Source organism: Puma concolor, chromosome E4 (assembly GCF_028749965.1).
Source record: "Puma concolor isolate L17-30 chromosome E4, mPumCon1.1.hap2, whole genome shotgun sequence".
Classification (NCBI taxonomy): Eukaryota; Metazoa; Chordata; class Mammalia; order Carnivora; family Felidae; genus Puma; species Puma concolor.
In genome coordinates, this window is record NC_141683.1 from 25,340,951 (window position 1) to 25,361,719 (window position 20,769).

General features: G+C 53.3%; 1 protein-coding gene and 1 long non-coding RNA gene across 11 annotated transcripts in view; one reads left to right on the forward strand and one right to left on the reverse strand.

Moving 5' to 3' along the window:
* The window catches only part of IKBKE (inhibitor of nuclear factor kappa B kinase subunit epsilon), a 29,588-nt gene that overhangs the window by 971 nt on the left and 7,848 nt on the right, over nt 1-20,769 (reverse strand). For 5 of the 10 annotated variants that reach the window (XM_086693635.1, XM_086693636.1, XM_086693634.1 and 2 more), the window contains 16 exons: nt 18,483-18,643; nt 17,528-17,638; nt 17,033-17,212; nt 16,227-16,423; nt 15,414-15,478; nt 15,241-15,332; nt 15,027-15,113; nt 11,157-11,232; nt 10,922-11,034; nt 8,906-8,982; nt 6,289-6,328; nt 5,411-5,512; nt 4,122-4,218; nt 3,263-3,375; nt 2,987-3,058; nt 447-1,290 (listed from right to left, as the gene is read on the reverse strand). In XM_086693635.1, coding sequence (XP_086549761.1) covers nt 1,257-1,290; nt 2,987-3,058; nt 3,263-3,375; nt 4,122-4,218; nt 5,411-5,512; nt 6,289-6,328; nt 8,906-8,982; nt 10,922-11,034; nt 11,157-11,232; nt 15,027-15,113; nt 15,241-15,332; nt 15,414-15,478; nt 16,227-16,423; nt 17,033-17,212; nt 17,528-17,638; nt 18,483-18,643 — 1,617 coding nt within the window. In that variant the 3' untranslated portion in view covers nt 447-1,256. Of the gene's footprint in view, nt 1-446; nt 1,291-2,986; nt 3,059-3,262; nt 3,376-4,121; nt 4,219-5,410; nt 5,513-6,288; nt 6,329-6,348; nt 7,500-8,905; nt 8,983-10,921; nt 11,035-11,156; nt 11,233-15,026; nt 15,114-15,240; nt 15,333-15,413; nt 15,479-16,226; nt 16,424-17,032; nt 17,213-17,527; nt 17,639-18,482; nt 18,644-20,769 lie in introns of those variants that run through there. The other 5 variants (XR_015245958.1, XM_086693637.1, XR_015245960.1 and 2 more) reach the window with 5 other exon arrangements.
* Nucleotides 4,115-4,709, forward strand: LOC147572506 (uncharacterized). The gene is made up of 2 exons (XR_015245963.1): nt 4,115-4,231; nt 4,383-4,709. It is a non-coding gene; the product is annotated as an uncharacterized LOC147572506 (long non-coding RNA).

The window sequence follows — 20,769 nt, forward strand, 5'->3', positions numbered from 1 at the left end:
TAGGCAAAATGAGGGAATACTCAAAATGGTCCACAGTAGTGCTTAAGCTCGATATTTAGGACACAGCCTAGGTTTTGAACAGTGGTGGGGAATGGGGTGGGGGAGGAGTAGGCACTTAGATGGTGGATTTGAGTTGGTGGGGGAGAGAGATCTCCTTTCTCCCCAAGTCCCAGGCCCCCTATAAGTCCCCCCCAAATGACTGGGGGCAGGAGAAGGAATGGGCAGGCAAGTCCTCCCAGCAGGATGCCATCTTCCTCGGACTTTTCCCTGAAATTAGGGCCCATTTAGGGGAAAGGCAGGGATCAGGAAGTGACCAGTCCCGCCTCCATTTCCCAGTCCTTGTCCTCACAGATCCCCACCCACCGCCTGCTGGGATGTCAAGCACACACATAGCCAAGAGCCTTCCCCTGCCTCACAGACACAGCCCAGCGAGAGCCACTCAGAAGTAGAGAAAAAGAAGGCCACGCCACATTTATTCCACTTCTTCAAGGTGCAGGCCTCTTATCTCCTTTGGGCACTGGGCTTACGGGCCTGTGCTCACTGTTGACAGTGGCTGGCTGCGTCTCCCAGAGCCCGGCAGTGCCTCGGGCAGAATGAGGGGGGCAAGGGTCCCCGGGGACCTAGCACCTGGCCTTACCACCCATTCTCTCAACCCTGCCAGGCTCTGCCAGACCAAGAGTAGAGGCAAAATCAGGCTCTGGAATGCCTGGGGCTGAGGGTGGGGAGCCCCAGAAATTGTAGGAGAGGGGAGGGTTGTATGTTCCCTGGGAAACCCCTTAAGAGGAAGGAAGACTGAAATTAGATCGCTTGACCTAGCATCCTAGGGGAACCCCTGGAGGCCTTCTCTTCTGTTCCCTGAGAAGTGAAGCCCCGTAAACCAGAAGAGGTGGGTGGGCAGATCGATGGGAGTGATCTGAGTCTCTTCTCCCCCCAGGCGGCCTGCCAGCTTTAGCCACACAGGCCCGGGAGACGGAGGAGCCGTACCTGAGCCTGTGTGAGAGAGACACAAAGTTCAGCCCAGGCAGTGTGGCCTGTCGGAGATGGCCTGGCACCCCAGGTCCTACGTTGCTGCTTCCGGCAGAGAGGCAGTGGAAGGTAATGCTGGTGACATCTCCCAGCTGTTGGCCGGGAGAGAGGTAGGCTGATGAGATGGGACCAGACATCATCCTGTGTTCGGTCCCGCACTGCAGGCAGGAGAGCGGGCTTTGAATGATTCTAATGCTTCAGGATGTCGTGCACCCCATGGAGCTCGGACCTCAGGAGTCAGGGGCCGACGGGGGCCTACTTAACCTGTAAGGAAAGCTACCAGTTAGCTTCCCCCACCTAGGCAGAGAAGCCTGCAGCCCGTAACCCGGGACCCAACACACTCAACTTTCAGGAACACCCAGCCATTTTATCCTGAGCTGTCCCCTCGTCGTGTCTTTGACCCCCAACTCTGGTCCTCATCCCTGACTACACTTTAGAATCCCCTGGGGAGTTTATAAAATCCCCAGCCTCCTGCGGCACCAGAGTCTCTGGAGGCAAGACCTGGGAGCCACTCTCTTCAAAGCCCCCCTGGTGAATCCAGTGTGGCCAAAGGTCAGGAGCAGCTGAGGTGGGGAGAGGAATTCAAGTTGTTTCTGTAGGCTCTTTGGCTACAGCTCTGCATAAGGAAGTGAAAATTCACTAAAGTTTTGAGTTATCTGTAAATAAACTCCATATCACAGCAAGAAAAATTTATGTCAGCACTAAAATTGGAACTTCCTGCCCACGAGGGCTGCTTGGGAAAGAATTCCGCCCCCCCCCCCCACCTCCTTGCAAGGGTTTAAGAGGATGGATTCTCCCCTTGCTGGGATGGGTCAGGGAGGAGCTCCCTCCTCAGCCCAAGGACCCTGAAAGTCAGGAAAACCGCAAGTTCTGCTCCTGGCTCCCCAGCGCCCAACACTTGCCATTTAGTGAGCCCTTTCCTCTGTGCCCCTCCTCCCCAGCACATGGTGTCTCTCATCCTGCTTAGGCCAACCCCAGGGAGGGGCACCATTCATTCCTATTTCACAGGGGAGGGAACCGAAGCTGAAAGCAGGACAAATCTCCCAGGTTCATGCACTTTGTACAGAGCAGCCAGGAGTCAGGTCCTGTTGGAATTTCTGCAGATTCTTTCCACTGCGCCCCAGTTGTCCCGTGGGGAAGCGACAGACTAGGCTGATGGGAAGGGTGTGGGGTGTGCGCGCGCATGCACAAGTGTGTATGTATGTAAACAGGCACTCTGACCTTCAGGGCAAGGACCATCCTCGTTGCTGAGATTAGGTCCCCCCTTCTCCTTGGTATTAAAAATGTGCTTTATACAAGCAGGACTACTAGAGGGCAGGGCTTTTTCCCTTTCAAATGCGCTTACTTGGATATGTGAGAAGTTGGTCAGTCTGTTATTCCCCAGCTCTCTTTTGTGAATGTCACTGGTGCAAAAAATCCAAAAGTCTGAGCCCTGCTGCACCCCCTGTGGTTCACCTTGCCCCCCACCCTGGGGAGGGGACCCTAACAGGAGGTGATCCAGAGTCTCTGAGGCTGGGCCCGCAGCCTGGCAGCCCTGGGAACATGTGCACAAAGACAGAGCCCAACAGGGCCGGAGAAAGGCCTCGGGCAGTTAACCCACGTTCTGTGCTGCGGTTTCCTGGTGTGGGACATGGACAGCAGGACTCTATGGATGGTTGCAGAGGCTGAAGGGCTCGGTCTGGGGCAGGCATCAGGCAGAGTCCACATTCTCAGGGAGCAGGATGTGGCCACAAACCCACGTGCTTCCGAGTCCCCCTGTCTGACTTTATTGAGGCTCACGTCCTCAAGACTCTAGTGAAAGCCTACACCTCACAAAGATGGCGACCCACCTAAGGACAAGGCCAAAGCTCCGACGTGACTGGAAAAGGGACACCTGTCATCAAACCTGCATGGGCAGGCACAGGGACCCAAGGGTGGCTTGAGGAGCCGCCCGTCTCCACACACAGTGGGAGCTCCTTACCCTTCAATGATGCGGTTGTTGTCCTGAAGGTCGAAGGCCAGCAGCTTCACCTCCTCGCAGAGCTCCTGCATGCTGTCCAAGGCAGAGACAAGAGAGGCGGCTGTGGCTGAGGCCCAGCTGCCCGCCTGACCCCTTCCCCAGGAAGCCTGCCACCCAGACTCTTGATTCCTGCCTCCCAGGCCTGAGGCAGAACCCCTTGGGCTCTCACCTCTGCACCCTCCCCCTCCCCCGCTATTCCCTTCCACACACACTTCCCCTCTTTTCTCCAGCACTTACTGCAGAACCAGGTCTGTCAGTGCAGAGCTGGGGTGGGGAGCTGTGGGGGGTGCTGAGACCTGAGCCCCCATTGTTCTGTCCTGAAGGAGCTGGTGAGATAACTGGTCAAGGATCTGAAGGGAAAGCCACGCTTTAGTCAGGAGGCGGGGCCAGCAGGTGTGTTTCTTTGTAAGGGAGGTGTGAGTAAGGGTAAGAAAAGGGTGACAAAATGGCTCCCAGCCTGCATCCCTGGGGCACCCAGAATGCCCAAGCCTTTCCCACAAGCTCCTGCTTCCCACCCTGGGAGCACGCCTGACACAGCCACCCTCCCTCGACTGTGCTTGGATTTAACGGTCCAGACTGTCCAGTTCTCCTCTGGGTCCAGCCTACAACGCCATGGCCCAGCCCAAGCCAGGAGCTCCAGAGAAGGGGCAGGGCAGCCCAGCCAGCCTCTGAAGGGATGAGGCTGGCTACAGGTGCCACGGGCTGGGGACCAGAGAAGCAGCCTTCCCAGAGCTGCCTGTGTGGGGGTCTCTTCCCAGAGAGCAGACTAAAAGACCACAGAGAGTTCACGTGGCCTCTCTCAGGAGTAGCCTGGAGACTTCCCGGCTCCACGGGACCCGAGGAAGATGTCCCAGAGTTCTGGAAGCTGTGCAGTGACCTTCAGTCTCAGATCACCAGGAAGTGCCTTCCCTTCCCTCTGTCCCCACCTCAGGGCACATTTGTATGTTAGAGACCTCCAACCCCACAAAGTGCTTGGGCTTGGTTGAAGGCAGCCCTGCCCAAAGGCAGGGGAATGGCCCTGTGGCCCCAGAGTGCCGGATTGACCTGGCTTCCTCTCGGCAGCCCCCAGCCCCGGTGCCCCCTGAAGATCTCGCACCTTGCTGAGGCTCTCCTGGGCTCCCTGGGCTTCTGTGTTAAAGGCAGCCACAGAACAGCTGACCATACGCAAGTGGATCCTGGTCTCGTGCACCTCCCTGGAGAGAGCAGGTAAGAAATCAAAGCTGGGTTTGCTCGTTCTGACAGGGGCCCATCCAGCCACCCTTCGGGTCACCACACAGACACAGGGAGAGGCTTTCCAGACAGCGGAGGATGGAGATGATGGGTCCTGGCATCTGCCCCCCTCACTGCCTCTTGCCAGGTGTGCCCTCACCTCTCACAGAGGGCACTTCTGACCGAGACTGTTGAGGTTCCGAGCAGAACCACGGCGGGAGTGCACAACCACATGTGCCTGCGCCCACCACACATGCCAGTGAGGACGAGCTCGGGGCCAGGTCAGGCTCCAGACAGAGGAAGTCCACCCCAGGGCACTTACTACGGGAATGGCCCCATTTCCAGAGCAAATCAAGGTCAGGACTCTTCTACGAATTCTCTTTTTCTCTAAGTGGAGGGAGTGGGCAGGACCATTTTCCTCACTGCACGAAAAGGAAACCAACCCAAGGACAGATAAACCAGTGGTTGATTCTCACCCCTGCCTACACATTACAATTACCTGGAGGCGCTTTTAAAGTGCTGACTTGCAAGCCTGACCTCAGACCAATTAAATCAGAATTTGGGGTGGGGTGGGGTGGGGGGGTGGAGGAGGAGCTGTGTTCTAATGTGAGGATGGGTGTCAGCCCCATAACAAGCCCACAGGTCATACAGGCCTGGGAACCTGCCCTCTCTTCTCAGGAGGGGCCGGTATTCCCACAGGCAGGGGAAGGAGGGAGGGACTCATCCGAGAAGGGAAAACCCAGAACTCCTACAGGGGGCCGTCTGAGAGGGTTCTATTCAAGGGCCGCATCCCACTTCTCCCCAGAGAGGGGGCTTCCCAACACAACCACCTGGAAACATGGAAAGAAGCCAGAGTTTCCAGGCAGTCATACCCACAGACTAGTCTTTGCTACTTACTAGCTGTGTGGTATTGAGAATGAGACCTGTGCCCTAAGCCTCAGTTTCCTCATCTGTGAAGTGGGGTGATCGTGTGTACTGCATAGGGTAGATGTTGTGGGATTAAATAAGCTAACGTACAGAAATCACCCAGGTGCACAAAAAAACCCCTCATGTTCTGGTCTTTGTGCCTTTACTCCCACCTCCCCTCAGTTAGGGCTCTGCAAGCCTGAAGGGCCAGGCTCAGAAGGGCTCTGGGGGTCCACGAGCTCAGCTCAGTGGGGAGGGTCCGACTGTTACCTCATCCACTTGCCGTGTGTGACTAGAGATGTCTGGTACTTCTGCACGCACTTCTCCTGGAATACCTGCAGGAGCCTTTTGGCTAAATGACCGAAATTCACCCTGAAAAGACAGAGAGACCCCCAGGCACAGAGATAAGCAACGAGAGCCACCCGTGCACAAGGGCAGCATCCCTCAGTGGCCACCGCCTCAAGGCCCACGGCAGGGCTGCCTGTCCCAACAAGCAGGAAATGATGCTTGCACACACGAACTGTGGAGATCGGAGTGGCTGGAACACACGACCCAGCAACAGAGAGATGTGGAGGAAGGACAAGGGGGCCTCAGAGAACACACATGCTCACAGGCTCAGTCCTCACAGGGGAGACGAGATGGTTCTGGAGAGACTGACAGACCGTGTGTGTGTGTGTGTGTGTGTGTGTGTGTGTGTGAGGGTTAGGGACGGGTGTAGAGCTGGGGGAGTAAGTCTACAAATAACCACTGAAGTCAGGGAGGGTCTCCTGCAAGAGGAGAGTCCAGCATACAGAGGAGCAGAGAGCAGTGCGAGGGAACGCTCCGGCAGAGGTCAGAAGCCGGAAGCGGTAAGCGGGGAGTCAGTGAGGGCAACGAGGAATGGAAATATTCCAAATAATCTTGTTCATACTAGAAATAAACCCAGTTACATCAAGACTGCTTCAGGGAAACCTCCCTCTGAGTCAGCTACACGATCTCCCTCCCCTGACCCCAGATAACCTGCCCCCACATACAGTTACCCGCTTTTCTTCTGCCTAAGCTACGGCCCGGATCAGAGCCCTCCACCCCATCCGGTCAGGGACAGAGTATCGCTCCTGGCGACACCCACCCTCCCGCTCACCCACTTGCCAGGGGCACGGGCCACTCACTTATCCAGCTTGTGAATCTGCTCCTCGTTGTAGCCGAGGCCTGAGGGAAAGAGACAGGAATGGTGTCGCCTGTTTAATTAGTCAATGAAATAGAATGCCACAAGGGTCTGGGGACAACTACAAAGATGAAGGCAGCTCAGCCTGGGCCCTCAAGAGCTCAGTGGACCCAGGAAGGTCAGGAGTGAAACAAACAGCCAGGAAAGGGTGGGGGGGGGGGGTGGGTGCGGGGAGGGGCAGGCATGAAGCTGCAGAGAAATTGCCGTAAGGCTCCTGGGGCTGGGGGTGGAGAGATGATACTTGGGGATACTTTCAGGCGGGATGTGGTGGATGAGGACCTTGAAGGACGCGTGGTCAGCCCCAGCTCCTCCTCCAAGGTCATCCAAGACCCCTCCGGAGTGGCTGATGCCTGCAGTCTGTGGGCCCCATTCCTGACCATTCGAGCTGCAGGCAGAGCCAGCTGGGCTCTGCAGCAAGGGGCTGGATAAGCCGGGCCACCACCCTGTACCTCGCCTTCATTCTCTACCTCCCCCCTTCTTGGACCAGCCACTTTTGCCAGAAGAGCTGGTTTTCGCCGCTTTGGCCACCTCCTGCCAATGCTCACCGCGCTAGGGAGATGCTGCCCCCTCCTGGGCTTCGATGGAATGGGCCTCTCGGGGATGACCTGACGTGGGAGTTTTGCCTTGCTGCCCCCTCCCGGTTCCCTAATGGCAGAACCCACTCCCTGGGATCTTTGTCCTGGGCCCTGCTCTCAGCTCTCTGAGCACTCGTGGAGTCCCAGCTCCACGTCCCAGCCCAGCCTCCTGGTAGCAGGAGGTGGTGGGCAAGTGACCTCATCTCATCGAGTGGGCTTCCTCATCCATCGTCTGTAACACCAGGACGGGTGTGAGGAGAGAGAGAAAACCAGAAAGCATATTTCGGAATGGCCTCTTTCTAACACTCCAGGGGGTAGCAGTCAAGGGTTATTCCTTTCATTTTTAATTTTCATAAAGGACTCTTGCAGACCCATGGAAACAAAACTCTTTGAGGTTGTAAAGCAGAGTGGTTAGAAGTGTCCAGACCTGGATTGCTTGGGCTATTTAGTCTCCCAGGGTCTTGGTTTCCTCACCTATAACTAGGGGAGAGTAATGGTGCCTAGCGAGGTGCTCAGAAGGGTAGTGATGCTAGGATGATGGAATCCCAGTGACGAAGGCAGAAAAGCCTCCGAGGTTCTCCTGAAATCACAGCAAGGAGGCCAGCTGGGCGTCAGGAACAGGAGAGTCTCAGTTTCCCCATCTCCTGTGCTGCTCCCCTACCCCTCCACAGCCAGACCCAGAGGCAGGACTGAGGCTCCCATGGAGACAAGATCATCCGGATCTGTATGTCTGAGTTGGCAGCCACGAGACACAGGTGGTTACTGAGCACCTGCCGAGTGGCTAGTATGACCGAGGAACTGAATTTTATTTTAATGTAACTAATTCAATTAATCAACAACTTAAAGCTGGAGCAGTGTAAAATATTGTTTTCCCATGGAACACAGCTCTATGGCTTTGGTGAGACGACAGCTCACCTGCCAAAAAATTAGCTTCTGAACAGAGATGTGCTGTGAGTGTCAAAGACACCAGGATTGTGAGGACTTAGCATGTGCCAAAAAAAAAAAAAAAAAAAGTAAAATATCTTTTTAGTAATTTGGCTTATGTTGATTACATGCTGAAATGACAATTTGGACACATTGGATTAAATAAAATACATCATGAAAATTAATTTCACCTGTTTGTTTTTACTTTTTAAATTCTGGCACGTAGAGAACTCAAAGTTAGGCGTGTTACTGGCATCACATTTCTACGGGTCAGTGCTTTTTAGATAATTCTAGGGATGGAGGAGAACTTGACACTCAAGACCAAGGCCTTCACACATCGGGAGATGCTTGCTACGTGGGTGGAGAGGGAGAGGGTTGGCTCCTGGTGTGTTAGTCCCCTAACCCCAAGAGTCAACTGAGGTCTCCCAGGCCCCCAGGTCCACAAACCTCCCCTAGGTTCCATCCTACCCTGTCCCATGATGGCAGTCACCTTGGGCAAGCAGCTGCCCATCCCTGAGCCTGTAAACGAGCTGCCCCCACCCAGAGGGTCTTTGTGCAGATGAGTAGATAACACAGGCTAAGTAGTTGGCCCAGTGACTACACGACATTTCTTCAGATCCTCCCTTAACTGGGAAACCTGGCTGTTTTAATCAGCCAAAGACACAGCAGGTAGGGAAACATTCCTTAAACTGTAAAGTGCCCTGCAGAAGTGAGGGGTCTCTTTCAAAGGCCACCTCTCCCATAGCAGCCAGGCTCCAGCCAGCTGAGTCCCCCACCCATGCCATCTAAGCCTCTTACATGGCAATAGGTACAGGCTTCACGTCCCTCAGTTCACAGAGGGACACGGCCTAGACCAGCTGCACCCCGGCTGGCCTCACATGCACCATCCACATAGGGGCCTCCAGCGGCAACACCGGTGCTGTATTGAGAGAGAGCCGGATAAGCAGAGGGAAGGAAGGAAGGAAGGAAGGAAGGAAGGAAGGAAGGAAGGAAGGAAGGAAGAAGGGAGAGATGGGAGAGAAGAGAGAGAGCAGGGAGGAGTTCGCTCTCCCCTTGGCTCACCTGGCCTCATTCTGGATTTCTTGAACTGTTTGTAGATGAGGTTCATCTTGTCCAAACAGCACTGAATCTGCTGGATGCTGTGGGCAGGAGACAGGGACCAGGCAATGGGAGACTCCAACAGCACAGAGGAAAGGGTGAGGGGGCAGTTGGCATGGCCGGTGGGGGGCGGGGGGCTGGGGTAGCGGAGGAGCTGCCTGCCTGAGGAAGGAGCCTCATTGCCACAGTTTTGGGGGCTAGTCTGGAAATGAGAGTGACCTTCCTGTCCCTAAGCTTGTTTGAAGTGCCTTGGGGACGGCCCGCCACCTCTCATTCCCATGCTTATTCCTTCTCTCACTGCCTCTCTCTCTCTCTCTCTCTCTCTCTCTCACACACACACACACACACACACACACACACACACGCACGCACATACGCACACAAGGTATTGAGTAAGACATAAGATAGACAAAAAGCCAAGGGGGACAGGCCACGGAATGGCCTTTGCTATACTAGAAGGCTTGAGAACAGAATCCAGGAAGGACCCTGAGAGCTTGAGAGCCTGGCAGTGCCTGGGGTAGATGGGAGAGGAGCAGAAATCTCTCTTCTGGTCGCCTGGGAAGAATAGAAACATTGCCCTCTTGGTATATTCAACGCCTGGCACACAGAAGGTGCTTAAATAATGAATCAACAATCCCTGTCTAAAACGAGAATGAATCCAAGGGTCCTCAGTCTTGCCTGGAGGCAGGGGAATGAGGGAGATGACCTCCCAAGGACCTTCACCTCCAAGGGCTTAAGGTCATTATTGTTTCTTCCTTCCCCCTTTCAGGCTGGATACAAACACTCTGTTTGAGACGTTAGTGTGTGTGTGTGTGTGTGTGTGTGTGTGTGTGTGTGTGTGTGTGTGTGTTGTGGGGGGAGAGGTGCTCTTCCTCACCCTCAGGCCTGTTTAGCTCCACTTCCTTCCTGAAGTCCCTCCCAGTGACCCCATCTCAGCTATTTCTGGAGCTGGACTCTGGGCAGGGCCCAAGCGGGTTCCCAGGGCTCTGTGGGTCACCTGCCCTTTGGAGAACCTGGGGTGAACAAGACCTCACCACCAGTTTTTAGCCAAAAGACTCGGGCTAGATACGGTCTTCTAATTTTAGAGAGGCAATTCAGTTACATAGGCTGTATTGTGGAAGAGCCCGAGTGAGGCCTGGCTCAGCATCCCTTGTGAGATACACCCCAAGTTCAGAGAACTGTAAGAATGCTCAGTGTAGGTGGGATAAAAGAGACTCATGCCAGCTGAGGTCAGGTTTTGCAACCCAAACAAACCAAACCCAAACAAAACAAACCCTACTGCTTTCAGAACTCTTTGATTTTGGAATTGAGGGCCTGGGTTACCCATCCGTGTAGGCACTGAGTGACTGATCAGGGCGGAGCCACATGCACCATGCTGCGAGGGGCGGGGGGGGGGGGGGGGGGGGGGAGGGCATTTTCACGTTTGTTGAAAGACAGAATGAGGCTGTAGAGGCTGTAAGTCCCTGGTGTAGGCCAAGACCATGGGTCTGGAGGTAGGCAAACCTGAGCTGAAATGCCACCACCGTCACGTGTCATTGACCGGCTGTGACCCAGGGCACATTAACCTCCCTGAGTGAGCTTCCGCATCTACCAAAACAGCGTGCTAGTGGTATTGTTATTTTGAGGATTAAATGAGATGCTACAAATAGGAGCGCCAACCCAGGGAATGAGCAGAGCAAGGGTTCACAATAGAAATGGAACAAAATTATTCTTTTATTTAGACCCAGTGCACCTGCGAGGATTTCTAATTTGCTCTCTGAACTCCCAGAGGGGTGCGGGACCCCAGATCCTTTTCTACTTCTGGCCAGTCTCAGGGGACGGTCTTGCACATTCTTGGATCCCACACCACTACCCCATGCCCCAGCACCCTTGCCGAGATAAGGGAGAAAGCGGATTGATTCCTAAAAAGGCTACTGGACCTTCTGAGCTGTGCACCCCTGCCCCCACCCCCACCCAACCAGAAAGGAAAATCCCACAGACCTTCTGTCCGCATGTACCTGATCCCGGTTCTTCATCAGCTCAGAGCTCAGGTTGCTTAGGCTCATCTGGGTCTCTGTGATATCGTGGGCATATCTGGAGAGGGCCTCAGCCAACTGGAGGACAAGAAAACAAAGGGCAGACCCCCAGAGGGTCCTCAGCTTGGGGTGCTGGTGGCAGCCTGACTTCCCCCCAAACTCTGCGCTTGACAGTCCACCCACCCCCCGGCCTCACTCACAGCCCGCAGCTTGGACCTCAGCTCTGTGACTCTCTTCAGTTCCTGCATTTCAGGCATCCCAGCCACACTGCTGAACCTCCAGGGAAGGACAGAGAAAGGACATGTCTGGGGGATTGGGAGGCAGAGCTCCATGACCGCATGCTGAGTATGACATCTTTGGGGCAGGCTTGCTGGCTTCTGGGGTATGTGGGGAGTTTTGTGGTCGGATCAGAGGAACCGACTTCAAGAGGCCCCTACTCACCAAAGTCGTGCCATTGCTGAGCACTGCAAAGAATCAAGATTGAGGTGGATGGAAACAACGTGAATCTATGAAAATTCAGAGTCCATGAAGCAAGGCAACTGTTAATGAACTCCTTACTAGGAATATTTACAACTAAAGGAAAAACTGAATTTTCTTCCCAGTAGATACTGTATTTCATGATAACCGATAGCTTACTAATAAGGGGAAGCTAGATTGCATAGAATACTAGCCAACAGTATTCCAGGACCTGGTATTATTAGCATCGTGTTGCCCCCAGTGAAATTGTTTGTTTGGGGATGGTGTTAAAACAAATGACTCATGATTAAGGCACGGACACTTGTGTTCTGCCAAAGTGACAGCACACTGGTTCTTTCACAGGGAAAATGTGACCGCACAATAGAGGAATTAGCCTGTCCCCACCCAACAAGGGGAAGATATGAAGTGTGCTCAGTGTCACTAGCACGTATTTCGGCAAAAAAATGTTCCACTTGAGTCCATCCAGGCTTCAGAACTCTCAGTTTATATAAAATGCTGGGAAAGAGGGAAAAAACCAAAGGGTATCGTGAGGAAGCACTAGGCAAGTCCAGAAAGTGGGACAGTGGGTGTTGTCCCTCCAACATGCTGGTGTCATGAAGGGGGAGGGGAGAGGCAGTCTGTCTTGATGAAAATAGATTTAAGGAGCATAACAACTAAACACAAAGTGTGGTCTTGGATTGGATCCTGGTTTGGACAAAACCAGCTAGAAAAGTAAAGCAGGGGGCTACTTAGGGAACGTTGATTATAGATGGCTTTAGATGAGATGAAGATGTATTGGCATGGGGTTGGAGAGTTCATTAGCTGAGAAAAGCAGGTTCTAGAAGAGCAAGTACTATAAAATCTCATGTTGGTGAATATATATATTTTAAACACATAGAGTAGAAAACTACCTAGAAGGACGTGCACTACTCATGTGTGACAGCCTAGCCCTGGGTGATAGGACATAGCACTTTTATTTCATGCTTGCTTATCTGTATTCTCCAACTTTCTACAATTAGCATATACTATTTCGATCACGATAACGCTCAGGGGAAAAGAATCCTGTGCTTTGGCTTGGGAATGGCGGGGGTACGGAAAGCAGAGCGGAGAGAATTAGGAATGACGCGGAAGCCTCATGAGGGTAGGGGTGCCGCCCACTTTGTTCACCATTGTATCTCCAGTGCGGGGCAAAGTGCTCAGCACACGATGGTTCCTCAATACATGGTTGTTGAATGAATTAGTGAATGTACAAATGGATTTCAGGGTGTGGAATAATTGCTGGCAGAAGAGGAGGAGGCCGACCTGGTCCAGCTGGGCAAGGAGGGCAGACGGGTGTGAGTGCTACTCATAGGTGCCACCTTGCCTGTCTTGCATGATCTGGGCTCAGTCACTGCAGCTCTCCAAGACTCAGGTTCTTCATGCACATAATGGGGAGATAAATCTCCTTCCTGCTGTCCAGTAGAGTGTTCGTGGGCATCAAACAGGACCTCAGAGCTAGAGCTCTTGGCTAGAGAGCATGGACACACATTTTTGGTGGTGGGCGTGGGGGAAGCACTGGGGCTCCTGGAGCAAGTCCTGGCTGCCTGAACGGGGCCACGGCATGGCAGCGGCTGCCAAAGACGACCAGGGAGCTTCGGGACACAGGCAATGACACTCTGCCAAAGGAGCCTGGCTTCGAAAGCCCGTCCTGGGGAGCCCGAGGCAGGAGGAGTGTGCTGTGGGAGAGGTGAGCAACCAGGATGGGCAATGGCAGCCACTTTATGCCTGGTGCTTGTTAAAGTACCCCAGACTCCAGAACCGACAGGTCGAAGGATGTTCAAAAAAGAATGGGATCACAAAGCGTCAGAGGCAGGAGGCCTCAGAGATCATCCAGTTCTCTCATTTTGAAAAAGGGGTAATAGTGGCTCAGGTGGGGAGAGAGAACAGTGGCCTGAGGTCCCTAGTGAAGAGCGTGGACTGACCCTCTGACTCTCTGCTCAGTGATCTTCCCGCTGTCTGTACTCCTCCTTGGTGGGAGGCTGAGATATGAAGCAGGCACTCCTGAGCCTGACTTCTCTAGACACACCAGGCCTCCAAGGGCCCTTGCAGCCAGAATGGGAAAAACAGCAGCCAGCAGACCCGGGACTCCAGGCCCAGGGCTGGGCTGTCCCTTCTCCACAGTCCTCACAGTCCAGGGCAAGTGGGCAGACAAATACCATAAATACTTTCTCTACACACTTCTTTCCTGTTCAAGAACCTACAATAGACCTCCAATGGCCATTTTATTGGGGGGTCCAATCTGCCAACTGGACCTTCTAGGACCTCCATGCATTCTCTCCTCTCCTTTCCACTCCTCCACCTTGCTCTACCTTCACTCAGGGATATTTTCCATTTTTTTCCCATTTTGACTATGGCTTCAACAAACATCACCAGCATCCCTTCCCCAGTCTCTTCAATCACAACCCCCTTTTCTGTCCCTGCACAGGACCTCCCAACTCAAGGTATTCTCTTTCACTCTGGCCTTAAAAGCTTTACCTCTTCCAGGAAGACCTCCACGATTGCCTTTCCCCATATCTAGTCTTTCTTTACCCAACCATCCTATCACCTGGGAAGAGCTACCTCCTGCAGGGGAATGTGGGCCCCTCTGTGCATGGGGCCACATCTATCCCTGGACCCCCTTTCTGTGCTCTGGACAGAGCTTTGAGGAGCAGTGCTGGTGCCCCTGCAGCCCCTTATCTCTACCAGCCAGGCCAGAGACTCTGTTCTGACATCTAGAGACTCTCCTCTGCCTCCTCCCGCACCACTACCACCCTATCTGCCCCATCATCAGCATTGCTGCTGCCAAGCAAGGGAGCAGTGAGTCAACCCACTGCTGGGAAACTCCCGGGACCTTCCTGAGGATAAGGGCCAGGGGGTGTGAGGGGTGGGGATATCAGGCATGTTCACGCAGTTTCTGCTCCTTGGTCATTACGTGTTTCCTTCTGGTGGGGAAGGCTTTCCTGGCCTGCAGAGCCCCCTTCTCTCAACTGTACCATAGCCCCCGTGCCTTCCAAGATTCGGGGGTCTGTGCCCACGGCTCGGAAGTATTCCGGCCAATGGAGTCCTCCTGCTTCTCATCTCCAGACTCTTCGGCTTGGTTCCCTCCTCCCCTTCTTCCCAGTCTCCTCACATCTGGCCCATCACCCCTAATTAGCCCAAGTCCGAGGAGCAGTGGGCATGGGGCCCCAAGGCAGGGCCGGGGGAGATGAAGAAGGTGAGGACAGAGACAGTAGGAAGAATGTGGAGGATGAGACCACCCGATCCCAGCTCTGTCAGGTCCAGGGGGATGCCGTGCTGCTCTGGGGCTTGGGACCTGCTGAAGAAGTGCCCCCATGAGCCCTTCCCCCCACCCCCTGCAGTGTCTGGGTGGCAGGGGAGGCATGCACAGTCACCTAGCAGGGTGGGGGATGAGGGACAGGGCAGGAGTGCCCCCTGCACGCCTGGATGGCAGGGAGGGCAAGAGCTCTGGGTGTGGGGAGGCGAGGGGCGTTATTGGAAATATTGGGGGTGAAGAGCAGGCAGACAGAGAAGGGCTGAGGGGTCCGAGCCAGGCTCACACCTGCAGCAGCCCACCCTGCCCTGGGTAGGACACCCACCTCTCAGTGCCCAGGCTGCTGCTGAGGAACAGGAGGGCCATCCTCGTGACCTCCAGCGTCCGCCTGCATGTGGCCTGGAGCATCTCCCTGCCGAGGGGTGCTGAGTCAGAGCTCTGTTCTCCCCGGGGACCGAGGGCACAGCACCCTCGGGAATGGCCCCCGGACCATGAGGCTCGCCCGGTTTGCCCTCTCCATCCACCCTCGGGGTACTTACACGAACCAGTACAGCCCCCGAAGCATTAGTTCCTGCCCGGCCAGCAGGGCCCGCGCCAGCCACAGGGCCTGGTAGCCAGCGCCCAACACGCTCTGAAACACACAGGAGGCAGCGGTAGGTTTCCCACCCGACCCCCTGCGCGACCCCTCCCTGCCCCCCGGGCTGCCTCTCACCTTGGCAGTGCTGTAATCCGCCTGCAGATCCACTTTGGGGAAGAACTTGGGGATGTCCTGAGCGGCTGCAGACAAAGGCCCTATCTGAGGGGGTCTGGACGAATCCTAAGTTCCTCTTTCCTCATTCACCACGCACATCCACCCCCACCCCCTCTTCCATCTCTAGCTTCCCACCTCACACAGAGCCCCCACCCCCCAACCCTGAATAAATGCACTTTATGTGCTCCTTTACAAGTGCAGTCTCTCACTGCCCCCTTATGTCCTCTTTGGAGAACTGCAGCCTTACATCCAAGGTCCCAGAAACAGCCAGAAGATGGGCTAAAACCACCCTCATGCCCAGGAGTCTCAAGGTTAATTCTCCTTTCCAGCATTGGAGACTCTGAGGAGGATGGGACCAGCATCATTCAAATGAGAAGGAATGATACTTTTTCTAGAACTTGGAATACAAAGCTCTGGGCCCCTGACCACCTTTCCTTCTCTCCATCACCTTGGACTCCTGCTTCCTCCAACCCAAACTATCTGAGGCCTTCCCACCGATTGCAGAGATTGTGGAAACATTAAATCCAGATCCCCCTGTTTTGACTGAAGTTTCTTTCACAGCTCCGTGGCCACTGCGAAGCCCAGGGAGGGAGGTCAAGCCACCTGCCTGAGTCACATGGCATTTTAGTCACATGGTGTAGAATTAGAGGCCAAATCTGCCTTCTGCACCCTTGGGGTGCAAGGAAACACCCACAGAAACATTAATCGATACCTTGGATCGTAAACCCCTGCCCCTCGTAGCAAAGAAGAGCCAGCCTGAGTGGCCCTACTCACGGTCCCTGAAGGCCAGCCCCTTGGGGGTCTCGCTGGCCATGCTGAATAGGGTCAGGGGGCTGCTTGCTGTTGTGTGGGCGATGTGCTGCGCTGAGAGGCTGGGCTCAAGGACACAGACATGACCCTCAAAGAGGTACTCCTGATGCTGGGGGGCCACACTGGTCTGCTTGTACACGGCTTCCAGAAAGATGGCTACCCTAAACACACAAGGGAGTTAGGGGGAAAGGGGGAGGGTAGGAAGTGTCAGTAGTCAGGGTAGGGGTCCAGGGGACCCAAACCCCAGCTAAGTCCTTATCCATGGAGAAGGTCAGCTTTTCAAAGGGAGGGACCGGGTGACTTCCTCTCTTATCAAGGGTGGAGAGACAAAGGTTGGAGCTCATGTCTTAGGGTGGATGGAGACAGTGGGAACAGAACACAGGAGCTCCAATACCCAGCCTCTACCTTTACACCCCTTTCCCATAACCCTCCCAGTAAAATTCACCTAGTCCTATAAAATGCTCCAGAAACAAAGGGTTCCATGAGCAGTACTTTTGGAAAACACATTGCCAACACACGCACACACGCATGCACACATGCACACAGGTACCCCTCAGATTTCTAATGCACATTACCATCGTAGAGATTGTTGAATCTGTGGAGTCTAACAGCAAGGAAGAACCGTTTTACTTTAACTTTGTGGAACTAGTATTTTCCAAACTAGGATTGGACCCAGAAGCTCTCCTATCTAAATAGCCCACACAATGCCGCCTGGGATACACCCTTCTGCTTGGGTAGAGAAGGTTCTCGGGCCTCCGTTGCTTACTCACGTGTTGTGGGCGTGGATGTAGACGTGGTGCAGGACCGCCTGGGACAGGGAGAAGACATGGACAACAACTCGCTGCAGGATGTCACTGGTCTCCGCAAAGAACTGGTCGAAGCCCCAGCACTTGGCCTGCTCCACCTCCAGGATGTTGGCCAGGATGGGCACCAGCTGGCTCTGCAGCCCCCTGTGCCCCAGGACATGCAGACGGTCAGGAGGGCCCAGGTCCCAGACTTGTCCTCTTGGAGTAGGTAATAGGGCATTCCCTGAGAATGTCCCCAAGAGCTAGGACCAAGGCTGTGGGGCAGGGTGGGATGGGGAGGAAGAGCTGGAAGAACCCATTCCGGCATGAGGATGGAAACAGTGAGGTGGAAAGGGAAAGTCGTATGCCCCAGCTGACTGCATGCCAGGGGCCTCCGAGGTAGGGCGGGACTCTCAGCAGGGGTAGGTGACACCAGCCCAGACTCCAGTCTGTCTGCCCCTCCTGCAGGGCCCCACTCACATGGACAGCCGGCAGGTGATGGGGAGGGTGTAACTCCACTCCAGGGGCCCGTTCTCCCGCCTCTGAGTGCCTGCAATGGCCCCGGCTGGCTTCTCCGTGGTGATCCGGTACCTGGGGCGAGGCAGGACCAGGTCAGCGGGGCTCCTGGCCCATCACACTTCACGGGATGGCAAACTCAGCGTGGAGGGCTCGGAGCGTTGGTTCCCATCAGTCAGCCACTCCAAATTAGCTTGGAAACGGAATTTGAGAGTCCTGGCCCTCAGCCAACAAGATTCCCAGTCAGGCTCTCGGCCCCTTTCCACTGTCCACTTCCTCCACCCCCTTACTGCACATCCCCCGATCTGGCCGGCCTCGGCACCTCCGTCCTCGCTGTGCTCCACTTCACAGACCCTCCCCTCCCTTCAAAGTCCCGCCTTCCCTGACAGCTCCCGCCTGTCGATCTCCTTCCCCTTGCCCTAACCTAATCCAGGTTCCACACAGCTGGACCCCTGAGCTGAGGGTGGGTGTTTCGACCTTCCCACGAATCTACCTTAAACCTCTTCTGCTCTGAGCAGTGCCCTCAGTGGGAGCAGCCACCGACTGAAGCTACTTCTGGAGCAGCCGGCAGGAAACCTGGGAAGGCCTCCCACAAGGGATCAGGGCCTGGGTCCTTGCCCCACCTTTGCCCCTGGCAGGTTCCACAAGCTTTGGAGCCTCTGCTGAGATGGGGGAGCCACTCGTGGAGGGAGGCTAAAGGGAAGCACTGAGCTGAGGGACCGTGATCATCTCCCATCAGTCAGGGCGGGCTCAGCTTCCTGTTTCATTGGCTGGTAACAGAGGATCGGAAAGGAGCCTGGGTGGGGGTGGCCCAGAGGAGGACCACAGAGTGAGAGGTGGAGTAGGAGATACAGCAGGGACCAATGGAGGAAGGTCCAGGGCCCGTCCCTTCTCATTCCCTGTCCGTGGCCCACCGTACATCATCTCCTTGTTGCGCCGTGGTCCACCGAAGGGGACGAAGGGCAGGCTGCCGGTGGCTGCGTGGTACAGGGTTACCCCAATGCTCCAGAGATCCACGGTCACCCCAAATGTCTTCTGCTGGGGCTTGCGAAGCACTGCCCGTTCATACATGTCAGGGTGCTGTGAAAGGGAGAATGAGAGGGCAGCCACAGAGACGTGGGTGGGCAAGGGCTGGAGCCCCCATCCATCAGACCTCCTTCCACCACCTTTGGTGAAAACAGAACTATCAGAACCATCTCCTTTGTCATTTCAAAAATGGGTATGGGGGCACCTGGGTGACTCAGTTAGTTAAGCATCCAATTCTTGGTTTCGGCTCAGGTTATGATCTCACAGTTCATGAGTTCAAGGCCTATATCGGGCTCTGCACTGACACCGGAGCCTGCTTGGGATTCTCTCTCTCAAAATAAATAAATAAGATCAATGAAACCAAGAGTTGGTTTTTTGAAAAAATAAACAAAATTGACAAACCTCTAGCCAGGCTTCTCAAAAAGAAAAGGGAGATGACCCAAATATATAAAATCATGAATAAAAATGGAATTATTACAACCAATCCCTCAGAGATACAAACAATTATCAGGGAATACTATGAAAAATTATATGCCAATCAAATTGGACAACCTGGAAGAAATGGACAAATTCCTAAACACCCACACTCTTCCAAAACTCAATCAGGAGGAAATAGAAAGCTTGAACAGACCCATAACCAGCGAAGAAATCAAATCGGTTATCAAAACTCTCCCAACAAATAAGAGTCCAGGACCAGATGGCTTCCCAGGGGAGTTCTACCAGACGTTTAAAGCAGAGATAATACCTATCCTTCTCAAGCTATTCCAAGAAATGGAAAGGGAAGGAAAACTTCCAGACTCATTCTATGAAGCCAGTATTACTTTGATTCCTAAATCAGACAGAGACCCAGTAAAAAAAGAGAACTACAGGCCAATATCCCTGATGAATATGAATGCAAAAATTCTCAATAAGATACTAGCAAATTGAATTCAACGGCATATAAAAAGAATTATTCACCATGATCAAGTGGGATTCATTCCTGGGATGCAGGGCTGGTTCAACATTCGCAAATCAATCAACGTGATATATCACATTAATAAAAGAAAAGATAAGAACCATATGATCCTGTCAATCGATGCAGAAAAGGCCTTTGACAAAATTCAGCACGCTTTCTTAATAAAACCCTTGAGAAAGTCGGGATAGAAGGAACATACTTAAACATCATAAAAGCCATTTATGAAAAGCCCACAGCTAACATCATCCTCAATGGAGAAAATTTGAGAGCTTTTTCCCTGAGATCAGGAACACAACAGGGATGCCTACTCTCACCGCTGTTGTTTAACATAGTGTTGGAAGTTCTAGCATCAGCAATCAGACAACAAAAGGAAATCAAAGGCGTCAAAATTGGCAAACATGAAGTCAAGCTTTCACTTTTTGCAGATTACATGATATTATACATGGAAAACCCGATAGACTCTACCAAAAGTCTGCTAGAACTGATACATGAATTCAGCAAAGTTGCAGGATACAAAATCAATGTACAGAAGTCAGTTGCATTCTTATACACTAACAATGAAGCAACAGAAAGACAAATAAAGAAATTGATCCCATTCACAATTGCACCAAAAAGCATAAAATACCTAGGAATAAACCTAACCAAAGATGTAACAGATCTGTATGCTGAAAACTATAGAAAGCTTATGAAGGTAATTGAAGAAGATATAAAGAAATGGAAAGACATTCCCTGCTCATGGATTGGAAGAAGAAATATTGTCAAAATGTCAATACTACCCAAAGCTATCTACACATTCAATGCAATCCCAATCAAAATTGCACCAGCATTCTTCTCGAAACTACAACAAGCAATCCTAAAATTCATATGGAACCACAAAAGGCCCCGAATAGCCAAAGTAATTTTGAAGAAGAAGACCAAAGCAAGAGGCATCACAATCCCAGACTTTAGCCTCTACTACAAAGCTGTCATCATCAAGACAGCATGGTATTGGCACAAAAACAGACACATAGACCAATGGAATAGAATAGAAACCCCAGAACTAGACCCACAAACGTATGGCCAACTCATCTTTGACAAAGCAGGAAAGAACATCCAATGGAAAAAAGACAGTCTCTTCAACAAATGGTGCTGGGAGAACTGGACAGCAACATGCAGAAGGTTGAAGCTAGACCACTTTCTCACACCATTCACAAAAATAAACTCAAAACGGATAAAGGACCTGAAT